The sequence below is a fragment of the Nycticebus coucang genome, chromosome 12 (assembly GCF_027406575.1).
Source record: "Nycticebus coucang isolate mNycCou1 chromosome 12, mNycCou1.pri, whole genome shotgun sequence".
NCBI classification, from domain to species: domain Eukaryota; kingdom Metazoa; phylum Chordata; class Mammalia; order Primates; family Lorisidae; genus Nycticebus; species Nycticebus coucang.
The window spans coordinates 47114545-47127453 of NC_069791.1; the positions used below are offsets into that span (position 1 = coordinate 47114545).

General features: G+C 39.5%; 1 protein-coding gene across 1 annotated transcript in view; it reads left to right on the forward strand.

Moving 5' to 3' along the window:
* The window catches only part of DUSP16 (dual specificity phosphatase 16), a 95204-nt gene that overhangs the window by 71533 nt on the left and 10762 nt on the right, over positions 1-12909 (forward strand). Inside the window, exon 5 of the mRNA XM_053554832.1 lies at positions 12601-12760. Coding sequence (XP_053410807.1) covers positions 12601-12760 — 160 coding nt within the window. The remainder of the gene's footprint in view (positions 1-12600; positions 12761-12909) is intronic.

Here is a 12909-nt window from a genome sequence, read left to right on the forward strand (position 1 = left end):
CAGCCTCCTGAGTAGCTGGGCCTACAGGTGCCTGCCACGACGCCCAGCTATTTTTTTGTTGCAGTTTGGCTGGGGTGGGTTCAAACCTACCACCCTCAGTATATGAGGCCAGCGCCCTACCCACTGAGCCACAGGCGCCGCCCTCTTCTTATTTTTAAAAAATGTTTTTCTTTTCAATTACAACAAACATTACCTGATAGACATCTTTCCTTCTTAAAGATGTCTAAATATAAAGATGTTATAATCTTTCCTAATAGTACTGTTTTCTTAGAATTCAGAAGTTTAAATGTTTACAAATAGCAGCCACAAGGTTACAAATTTTATTAGTTTTTTTTTTTTTAAAGAAGTGTCACCAAAAGCATGCCACAGAAATTTTCTTAGGAGGATCATAATATTTACCGTTTAAAATGCTAGGTCCTTTATATTATTGCATTTAACCCTCATAATAGGATTAGGAGGTAGGTTTGCCCTCTGTTAAGTCACTCACCCAAAGGCTGTGTCATTGACTTCAGTGCTGGTCAGTGGCTGCTCTGATTTTAAGTTTCAAATTTATATAACATCAAAAATATGTATCTTCTAGAGAAAGGAATTCTCTATAGCAGGCCGTTTTAAAAGCTGACAAATCTTAAGTCTATTAAATTATGCTTGATTTTTTCTTTCCTTGGCTGGTTTTTCCACAGCATCTTCTACACCAGTACTGTTCAAAAGAAACATAATGCAGGCCATATGCATAATTTAAAACTTTCCAGTAGCCTTTAAAAGTAAAAACAAACAGGTGAAATTAATTTAATAACATATTTTGTTTAGCCCAGTATATCTAAAATATCATTTCAACACACAATCAGTATAAAAAATTATTGAGATATTTTACGTTCTTTTTTTGTCTTGTCCTTCAAGTCTGGTGTGTATTTTTTGCTGCACATCTCAATTTGGACTAGTCATATTTTAGGCACTCAAAAGCCACCTGTGGCTAGTGGCCACTTAATAGACAGTTTAGGTCAGAACTGTCAGCATGTATTAATTGTTACTAATGTTTTAATGACATGGTTATTTTGCATAAGGCTGTAAGTAATCGGTAGTAGCAAAACCATACTTTTATTCCCTTTTCCTTCACGACTGTACTTTTGTTTCTGACAAACTTTCATCCTAGTCTTTGTATTAGAGCTGAAATGGGAGCAGCTTGTACTAAAAGTCATTTGTGGATGCCCAGTTCATATCTGAAATGAGTGGAATTTGAGAAGAAAATCTTTCTCTATGTGAAAGACAGAAGTTTTTGATTGTTTTTCTCTCTTATCATTTAAAATTTCAAACAGGGACTTTGGTTTGCCCTGAAGTTCATGAATAGGAATTACCTGTTGCAAATAGTTACCAAGCCAGAACTGTATCTAAGGTGAACCACTTTAGCGTTTTTTCTAAAGCAGTTTTACTGGCCCTCCTCCCCCGTTTAAACAATCTATCTATACTGTCTATGTAGCTTCTTATTTTAGTCTTTTAACATAGAAAATGGGTTTTTCTATGTTACCTTACTGTCTGCCTGCCACTAGGACTAGTGCCCCATTCCCTTTGCCTCCATTTCTCCACTTAGCCAGCTTGACTAGTAACTTCAGTCAAGTTACTAAATCTTGATTTCTTCCTGCACATCTCCAATACTTCCTGCCTCCTAATGTTCATGTGATATTCAAATGAAATGAAATGACACATGCTAAGCACCCAGTGCACTTCTCGGTCCATGGGGACACTCATCATTGTTGTCACCATAGGGTAGAGTATGCAAGACACCAGGGTGAGTGGTAGATGCACAGTGGGTTTTGTTATTTGAGGAAGGCTTATTGGACCAAGTAGGACTTGTCATCAATTTTGAAGGTAAATGGAGCAGGAAATGGAAAATTAGTCATGGAATTGACTTGAGGAAGAAAAATCACAATTCCCTTATTTAGAATTGTGATGCTTTGGTGATTTAATGAGCTCCTTTGTCCTCAGCCTGGTTGAATATGAGGAACTCAACCAAACAGAACACTTTTATTAGGGCCATATGCCAATCTATACTCCATTAATTTACTCCACAGTCTGCATCAACATATCATAGAACCCATATTTAGAAGCTATTCCAACTATAGGGGAAAGTTCATGTCAAGAGTTCAGGAGAGAGAAACTTACAGAGAAAAATAGTGAATGGAAAAAATAATAAATAATAAAATTTTGTTTTACTCACGGATTATTACGTTTGAACATTTACTTAGTTGTGTATTGAATCTAGAATCCATTTCTAAAGCTGGGCGAGGTGGCTTGTGCCTATAATCATAGTACTCTGGGAGGCCGAGGCGGGTGGATCTCCTGAGCTTAGGAGTTCAAGATCAGCCTGAGGAAGAGCAAGACCCTATGTCCACTAAAACCAGAAAAACCAGTCAGGTATAGTTTTTCTGTTTGGAAGGCTGAGGCAAGAGGATTGCTTGAGCCCAAGAATTTGAGGTTCCAGTGAGCTACGGTGCCACAGCACTCTCTGTACCCGGGACAACAGAGTGAGACTCTCTCTCAAAACAAAACGAAATCCATTTTTAAAATTCTTAGGGGGTCATGCTTTCATTTTGCAGATGAACCCAGCCTGCTATATTCAGTGTAACTTCTCTACTTAACACCAATTAGGAGAAAGGACAGTTTGGGTTAGTGAAAAATACACATCATAGGCTTTACTTTTTTTTTTTTTTGTAACAGATTTATTGAGACCGAGTTCACATACTATATGATTTATGAGCTCTTTTTAAAATAAGATACAATAAGGAAACTAACCTTTAATAAGACTATATTGTGTGTCAGACAGTTTATCATACTGGCTTTACAAAATACAATGATTAGCTGTATTTTACAGGTGAGAAAATTAAAGCCGAGAAAATTAAAACCAAGGTCGTTCAGGTAATGAACGGTAACGTGCTCCGGTTTTTCTTGAGCCGTATTCATGTACTTTTTATTATTCTATGCCACACTGAGGGTCATATTAACTACTAGTAAGGGATCCCTTAGGAGTTTGCTTTAATAGATTGATCAGCCTTCTCATTATAACACTTCTTATAAGTTCGATAGCTTTTTAGTTTGATATCTGAGACTCTACAATCTAATTCTGTCTTTGGTTTTTACCTCCGTTCTCTTGCTCTGCTCCTCCTCTCTCATTGTCTGCACATACTAGACTAATGAGTGTGCCCCAGATACTTCCGTACTTTGCTTTGTCTTTATTTTCTATCCTCCATCAAGAATGCTTCTACCCCATCTGAGCTTCAGATGAAAACTTTAGTCTCCTTTGTAAATGGTCCTTTCAACATCTTTCTCTTTGGTTTTACCTCTTTTCCAATGCACTTCTGTTTATTCTGCTTCATCACAGTCATCAGATACCTCTTTGTATGTGTACCATCAGTATTTATACAACTGCCTTATAACTGCCGGTACGTGCCTTTTATGTTCCTGTTGGCTAGCTCCATGCATAGGAAGCCCTTGATGATTGTATTTCAAAATAAATAGTTATAGTATAATTTGTAACTAGTGCAACTTGTATGCAAACAGTTTACTGTGCCCTTAAAAATTGTGTAAATAAACACACCTCCCAGAAATTTTCCTTATATTCATAATTTACTCAGAAAACCCTCTCAAATTTGAGAAACTAAAATTTTTTTACCCAGGTGAAATAGTCTTTTACAAATTATGAAATGAATGGAATGAAAGTTAATGATGTTATATCATGACCTGGAAAGTGAAAATGTTTAAAGAACATACACAAAGGTTCTTCATTGAAAGATGCTAATAAACTAATTACTAGATCCTGATTTTAATAACTTTTAGGGATAAAGGCCGGGCGCAGTGGCTCACATCTGTAATCCTAGGACTCTGGGTGGGTGGATTGCCTGAGCTCATGAGTTTGAGACCAGCCTGAGCAAGAGCGAGACCCCGTCTCTAGAAAATAGCTGAGTGTTATGGCAGGGGCCTGTAGTCCCAGGTGCTTAGAAGGCCGAGACAAGAGAATCACTTAAGCTCAAGAGAATCACTTAAGCTCAAGAGTTTGAGGTTGCTCTGAGCAGAGATTTCACAGCACTCTACCAAGGGTGACAAAGTTGAGACTCTGTCTCAAAAAAAAAAGAAAAAAAATTTTTTTTTTTTTTTTTTAGGAATAATTGTTCATTCGTGTTATTCATTCAACAAATACTCAGTTTCTGTAGTACACCAGACAGGGTTCAGGGGGCTGGGGATACATCAGTAAATGAGACAACAATCTCTACTTTTGTGAGTGTACATTCTACAGGAAAGAAACTTGATAGTAAGCATAAAATAGGTGAATTATATAGTGAAGTAGACAGGCTAAGAGGACCAGGGAGTACCTGTGGGGATGTGGGTTGTCATTAAATATGGGGTAGTCAAGATAGGCCTCATTGAGATAGAGACATTAGAACAAACATGGAAAACAGATCAAAAAGTGAGCCATTTGACTCTTTGGAGGAGGAGCAGGACAGGCAGAAGAAGCTGCCAGGGCAAAGGCTACATGCAGCACACCAGGGACGGCAGAGGAGGAGGGAAGCTGCCAGTGTGGATAGAGGAGGCTGGGCATGGGGAGTGTGGTCCAGGAGAAAGCGGGAGCAGAGCCAGACTTTAACAAGATGGCCTTGTAAAGACATGGTTTTTACTCAGAGAAACGGGCCACTGGGAAGTTCTGAGCAGAAGAGTAACGTGATCTTACTGTATTTTATTAGGATCACTTGACTTCCTATGTTGAAAATAGGCTGAATTTCTTACAGGGTGGAAAGCAAAGAGGCCAGTTAGGAGGCTACATTGTAGTGGGGCAGAATCAAGGTGGTAGGAATGGTGAGATTCTGGTTATAATTTGAAGGTATAGCTAAATATTAAGGAAGGAAATAGAAAGATTGTAGTAGTCCAGGAGGCAAGTCAACAAAGTGTTTTCCAAGACGAAGGAGTAATCAAGTGTGCCAAGTGGTGCCGTAAGTCAGGAAAGATGAAGCCCAAGAATGGCCATTGGATTTAGCAATGTGCCCATCACTGGTGATCCGTGTTGGTAGATCCATGTTGGGGGCCTTAAGGGTATGGGTTCAGTAAGTAACAGGAAGGGAGGAATTGAAGAAAGCAACTCTAAGCAGCTCTTTCAAGGAATTTTGGTAATAAAACAAAGACATGCGACAGTAGTGGGAGGGAGAAGTGGAGAATGAGAGAAGATGTTTTTAAGATGGGAGAAATAGTGTTTGTTTGAGGGCAGGAGGAATGACCCAGTAAGGTGGGAAGTTGATGTAGGAGTGAGGGAGAACAGCTAGAGCTGTATCCTGGAGTAAGAGCAGAAGGGATTTATTAAGCAAGTAGAGGGATTCAGGAACACGGACTGTTCATCCATCATAAAAGGTGAGAAGGTAGAGTGTACAGGCATGTGCGTGGTTGATCGGTAAAGGTGGTGGTGGAAGTCTATCAAAATTTGCTTCTGATTGTTTCCATTTCTACAATGTGGAAACAAGATCATGCTTCAGCTGAGAGTGAGCATGACTGGGGTTGTATAGAGGAGGAAGTTTGAAGATAAGGGAAATGGATGGAAGTGGCATATAAGAGAGAGGGAAAATGAACAGACTAGGGAAATATAGCAGTTGCTGAGGAGCATGAGTTGAAAGTGAGATCAGGTAACATTAGCATTGCTGAGAGGTTTTCTTTGGCCATGTTCAGCTTCTGGGGTGCAAGTGGAGACTAAATGAGATTTAACTAAGGTTGTCATCCTGTCAAGTGAGTGTAAAAAGTGACAGGGAGGGGCCAAGGGAGTCAAGAGCACAAGCAAAGGAATTGCTTGCAATGATTTGACCACAGAGTTTAAGTTGGGCAAGGAAGGAAGACAGATATCAGGGGATGAAGGACAGAAAAGTGAGTAGAACCATCAGATTGTAGGTGCTGGGGTGGGGGTGGGGGGCTGAAGGATTGTTGGTGTGGTGGGACAAGAGACAGTGAGCTAGAGAGAGGCGGAATAGTCCAAAAAAGAGTTGCACAGAAACTGACATTTTGGAGGGTTTGTGGTGTTTGTGGTTATCGGTAGTGGTAGAGACCAGGCTAGATCTAACAGGAATGAGGGAATGAGAGGCTTAGGTGAGGAGTTCAAAGAACTGCCAGGCCAAAGTGTCTGAAGGATATTTGAAGGCCAGAGAAGGAGTATTATCTTATCAGTAGAATGTGTTTATTAGCAGACATTGCATGAAGTTGAGCTGAATATTCAACAGTAAAAGATGATTGCTCTTTGGAATTTTCTAAAGATAATGGGACAGAATAAATAGTTATGTATATTTTTATAACATGATTAAAAAAACTGAATGGATCATATACATATCTCAAGGAAGTCATTGACGTCAGTCTGTGATAAAAGCAATCATTATTTCATAAAATAGACTCATTCTTCGTAATTATAGTTCTATCTCAGTTCTAACATTAAAAACTGGCCTGAGGGATGAAGATCTCTTGAGCCCAGGAGTTTGAGACCAGCAACAAAAAACAGTAAGATGCTCTCTCAGCCATTTGTATCATAAAAAATATAACTAGAACAAATAACCGAGAGTAAGCTAACAGAATAGTTACATGAAAATTCAGAAACTTCCTTGACGTCCGAGATTCGGCAACCTCCGTTTGCCTTGTGCACGGCTGGCAGCAGGCTCTCACCATGGCACATCTGCCTCCACTGTTTGAGTAGTGCCCTCACCCGGAATCAGGCGTGCTTATTCTTGAACCTGTTTAGGCCAGTGTACTTGTTGTTGTAATTATGTCTGTTAATTAAAATATTACATACACGGATGAAATATGAATGAGAGAATGAGTTGAGAGATGAAATATGAATGAGTTGTTTTTCTATGACCTCAGTTAAATGTTCTGGAAGGATTCAGGAAAGTCAGATTGCTTTATAATTTTTTTTTTTTTTCCTGTCAGATTAGGTGGGAATAAGACAACTGTAAAATATTTGGGGGATAATCCTAATCTGGAAGGCATAAGTACTGATATTTCATAAGTTTTCTTCCTTAGAAAATGGAAATTATAAGTGGTAGAGCCATATGAAGTGTGATTTGCTTAAAAATTATAGCCAGCTAACCTGGAAAAGAAAACACCATGATCCTGCCTTGGAAACTAGGGAATTCATGTTCATTTATGTGTTTTAAATTAAAATAATGTTTCAAGTACTTATGTATCACTTTTAATGATTTCTTCCTCTGACTTTTTCTACCGATGTAGCAACTACCAATCCAGACAAGGCACTTACTTATGATATTTAATTTGGTGGCCAAATTATATTTAAATTCTACATAGTGATATTTTCGTATTTTTGTTTTAAAAATTATCTTTGTTTTATTTATCAAGTCACATTGTATTCCAAAAAGAATTTCAGGTAGCATCTGGATAACAGATTTTAATAAAAAGATCTTTTAAGCTAAAATTTATATAAATTTATATTTGCCATTAAAATTACTCAGCTTTTTTCCTCTTTATATTTTATATGTAAAATGTTTTATTCTACAAATAATGGGTAATATTATTCAAAAGACCATATTAATATCTTTTTGCCAGACTGAAATATCTGAAATAAAGCAACTACTTAAATGTGTCTCTTTTTTTTTTTTTTTTTAATTCTTTGTTTTATTTTATTTATTTATTTTTGCCGTTTTGGCCGGGGCCAGGCTTGAACCTGCCACCCCTGGTATACAGGGCCAGCGCCCTATTCTTTGAGCCACAGGCACCGCCCTTAAATGCATCTTTTAAGGTACATGGTTTTATAAGTGAAGAATATTCTTGTGATATAAACAACATAGTAAGCTTGGATTATGGATGTTTCTTTTTTTTTTTGTAGAGACAGAGTCTCATTGTACCACCCTCGGTAGAGTGCCGTGGCGTCACACGGCTCACAGCAACCTCCAGCTCTTGGGCTTACGTGATTCTCTTGCCTCAGCCTCCCGAGCAGCTGGGACTATAGGCGCCCGCCACAACGCCCGGCTATTTTTTTGTTGCAGTTTGGCTGGGGCTGGGTTTGAACCCGCCACCCTCGGTATACGGGGCCGGCGCCCTACTCACTGAGCCACAGGCGCCGCCTGGATTATGGATGTTTCTTAAATCGGTTATGTTTCATGAACTGCTGTCTGGCCATAACCCTTTTGTTGTGATTTGGTGAGTGACATGAGGCCAATGAACTTGCTTCTCCAGTTGTCAACATACAGAAGACAACACCAATGTAGACATGGCATAAAACCAGCACTGTAACTGTGACTGCCATCCAGGCGGTCATGAGAAGAAACAAGAGGGCAAAATATGTAACCTGATTGCGTCTCCTCTCAAATAACCGTGCAACGGCCTGAGTCACATCCAGGGTCTCAGAGCAGTCCACGACCAGAATACTGTTCTTTTGCTTTCTAGTATGTTAGAGCTTAAGAGGGCAAAAAGAATGAAATTAAAGCTTTACACACCTAATAGTTTACACCTAATACTTCATACTAGTTTTAAAGATATACTTATGTAGGCTAGTTATTGTTTAGTCTAATTTGCTTTTGAAGGAACTTAAGTTTAGTAAAATATGGTGATAAAGAGGGTAGATTCTGGAGATGAATACGTTTGGATTTGAATGTTAAATTAACTCTACCAGTTGGTAGCTCTGGGACTTTGGAAACATATCACCACGTTTCCCTCATTTGTAAAGTGAGGATAATAATGAAACATGAAAGGGTGGTTGCAAGGATTAAATGAAACAATCTATTTAAATGATCGCATCCAGCTCATAGTAATTAGATACTATTTTCTTTGTGTACCATGTGTCATAATATATTATTTATCAGTAGGCCTCTAACAAAGGTACTCAGTGTTTTGTTTTGTTTTTACTCAATATTGGTTGATTAAATTGTCAATTTCTATAAAATGTAGGTTATTAGGCTGTTTGTCAGAGGGTACTTTGTTACATTCTTTTCTATGGAAAATCAAATTTGACAGTCATTATTGACTTGTAACTTGTCTTTATGAGAATCGCCTATTATCTTTTGGTTGTATATACTGTAGTACATAACACATTTCTCTTTCCCTCCTTTTTTCAGAAACTTCTATGGTATCTTCATTATTGAATTGGATGGGAAGGGATTTACTATTTCCCTTTACTTTTAATTTAATGAATCTGTAGTAATGGTGGAAAGGAGAAAAAATTTAACATGGCATCTTTCTTTAAGAACCATTGGGAAAAAAAGAGAGCCATTGGTGACAATGGCCTCAAAGGCTGCTTTAACTCCTGTGGCCCACTTCTTTTCTTACTGGGGAGATCCTGAACCAGTTTCTGTGCCCTGTAGTTCATCAGCTGATACTAAATAAACTCAGTGTAGCTTTGGCTCACCCAGAGAAGAACAGATGTCACTTTTGCCACATGTGCAAAAGTTTGAAGGGTGTGATAAACACCATTAAGATCTTCATAGCTGGCTGGGCACCTGTAGCTCAAGCAACTAAAGCGCCAGCCACATACATCAAGGCTGGCAGTTCAAATCCAGACCAGGCCCGCCAAACGACAATGACAACTATAACCAAATAATAGCCGGGCCTCATGACAGATGCCTGTAGTCCCAGCTACTCAGGAGGCTGAGGCAAGAGGATCACTTAAGCCCAATAGTTTGAGGTTGCTGTGAGCAGTAATGCCACGGCACTCTACCTAGGGCAACAGCTTGAGACTCTGTCTCAAAAAAAAAAAAAAAAGATCTTTATAGCCTTGGGTGGTGCTATATACAAAGGGTGGCGGGTTCGAACTTGGCCCCAGCCAAACTGCAACAAAAAAATATCCAGGCATTGTGGTGGGCTCCTGTAGTCCCAGCTAGTCAGGAAGCTAAGGCAAGAGAATCACCTAAGCCCAAGAGCTGGGGGTTGCTGTGAGCTGTGACGCCACGGCACTCCACTGAGGGTGACAAAGTGAAACTCTGCCTCTAAAAAAAAAAAAAAGATCTTTATAGCCTGATTATTCATCTAATAGAAATAACTAAGACCATTAGAAATACTTGGGTCCCAGCATGGCCGAAGGGAATTGGTCAATTTAAGAAGCCCACCTAGTTCCAGAAGTCTGTTTCTTGACATTATCATCTCAGAGATCAGAGAGGGTTGCATACACCATCTGGATTTATACTGCTCAGGGGACCTCAAATTACGGCCTGCGGGCCACATGAGGCGGTATGATTGTATTTGTTCCCGTTTTGTTTTTTTTACTTCAAAATAAGATATGTGCAGTGTGCATAGGAATTTGTTCATAGTTTGTTTGTTTTTTAAACTATAGTCCGGCTCTCCAACGGTCTGAGGGACATTGAACTGGCCCCCTGTTTAAAAAGTTTGAGGACCCTTGTAAGATAGAATATATTTATTGGTAAATGAAGAGGTTAGGGAACTGTCATATTTCAGGAGGGTAAAATAGGAAGAAAATTATTAATTGTCTTTCAGGTAGGTGGAAAAAAATTTGTAGAAAGGGTAGTGGTTCTAAGAACAGGAAGAAATGACCAAGGTTGCTTAGGATCAGAGAATTATGCCAGGCTTGGAACATATCCTGAGGGGCAGCAACAGGCCGACTAAATGCAGCAGGTGGTGTAGGCCTGCCTGGCTGCTGTGAGACAGGTTGTCAGTTGAACAGACTCTCGGTGAGTGCAACTATTTGCCTGGTGCGAAAGGTGGAAAAACAGGCAAGCCTCAGTCTGATACCTCACTGGCTACTTCATTATTTAACAGGGGAGATAAGAATTATCTGTTTATGATAACACACTATACTAGGTGCTTTACTAATGGTATTAAAAGTACTGTGGAAGGATAGAACTGGTTACTTATGCATCAGTGCGAAAGAATTGATAGATAAGGTTAAAGTAGGAAAGGGGGAGAGTCATCAGGAGGAAATTCTGGGCCTTCTGAGCACAGGAAAGGTGTGAATAAAAACACAGAGGATGATGGTTAGACCTGTAATGTGTGTGTGTGGGGGGGTGTCGGTCTGTAGTATAAGATAGGAGCAGTAAGGAAAATTAACAGAGTATGGATAAAGCACTTAGCCCATGTTTAATTATAAGAAAGACGACTTTAGGGGCTCAATGGCTCGTGCCTATAATTCTGGCACTTTGGGAGGCTGAGGCAGGAGGATCCCTTGAGCACAGGAATTTGAGACCAGCATGCACAACATAGGAAGACAGTATATCCATACAAACTTTTTATTTTTTTTAAACTTAGCCAGGTGTGGTGACACATTCCTGTCATCCCAGCTACTCAGGAGGCTAGGGCAGGAGGATCATTTGAGCATAGGAATTCAAGGCTTCATTGAGCCATGATCATACCATTGTGCTGAAGCCTGGGTGACAGAGTGAGACCCATCTCTTAAAAAGGGAAAGAAAGATAGACTCCCAGTTGTCCAGAATATGGTTTGGAGAGAAAACCACTGCAGACTTTAAGAGTTCCCTGGTGATTTCTTTAGTTATCTTGGTAAGGATTGACCGCTGAGTGGTGAATGGGAACAGAGAAAGAGGGAAAATGCAAGAGGTAATTCCAAAAGGATTTGTAGATCATTTGGATGGGGATCATGAAAAAGAAATAGGACCGACTGAAGTGATCTTAATTTCTAGCTCAACTGGCCAGAAACTAATTTTAGGATTAGAGAGGAAACGGGAGTTTGGGGAAGAAAAATGAGAAAGATAATGTGTTTAGTTTCTGGCAGTTAGAATTTGAAAGGCTTGTGGAATATTCTAATATCCAGTAAGTAGTTGGAAATAAGGTTGGAAATTTAACAGGAGACACACACACAAACACACACGCCTGTCAAGCATGTAGAGCTGATAATTAAAGCTATGGAAATAGACTCAGCCTTCAAAGAGAGTATTTAGAGTGAGAAGAATGCCTAGGATTGTATCTTAGAGAATAACCACTGTGTTCAATGTGGGAAGAAAATGTTCTTGTTGTGTGTGCACATAAAAATCATATAAACTGTTGGTTTTCTTTTTTTATTCTTCATTCCACTTCTCTCTCTAGAAATGAGGATAATAGAGTTGTCTATATTAACAATATGTGATCTTTAAGCATAGGACTATAAGTATCCTTTTTTTGCCCTTAAATTTTTTTTTTTTTTTTTTTTTTTTTTTTTTTTGTAGAGACAGAGTCTCACTTTATGGCCCTCAGGTAGAGTGCCGTGGCCTCACACAGCTCACAGCAACCTCCAACTCCTGGGCTTAGGCGATTCTCCTGCCTCAGCCTCCCGAGTGGCTGGGACTACAGGCGCCCACCACAACGCCCGGCTATTTTTTGGTTGCAGTTTGGCCGGGGCTGGGTTTGAACCCGCCACCCTCGGTATATGGGGCCAGCGCCTTACTGACTGAGCCACAGGCGCCACCCGAGCCCTTAAATTTTTTTTGCTGTATACTTATGTCTCTAGCTATCTTTTTGCTGGGTTTTAGGATTTCACTAATGAGAATGAACTCCATTTATTTTAAGGAAATGTGTTTAGTTTCTGGCAGTTAGAAGCTGCTGTTGGTCATTTTTATCATTACATTAAACTTTACTCCTTCAAAGTCATCACGTTAGCATATTCTGAGTTGCTTTCATTGGTCTGTCTCTCCATAGGAGCTGATGCAGCAGAATGGGATCTGTTACGTGTTAAACGCCAGCAGTACCTGTCCAAAGCCAGACTTTATCCCCGAGTCTCACTTCCTGCGAGTGCCTGTGAATGATAGCTTTTGTGAGAAAATTTTGCCATGGTTGGACGAATCAGTAGATTTCATTGGTAAGTAGCTCAAATAATATGATAGGTTCTCTGGGTTATTGTCTCATGGAAGGGTGTCCTCCTTCCTACCCTTTTTTTATTAGAGAAAAGGAGGCTATTTTAAAGATTTCGAGTCTGAAAACAACACGATGTTACTTACTCATTTAATG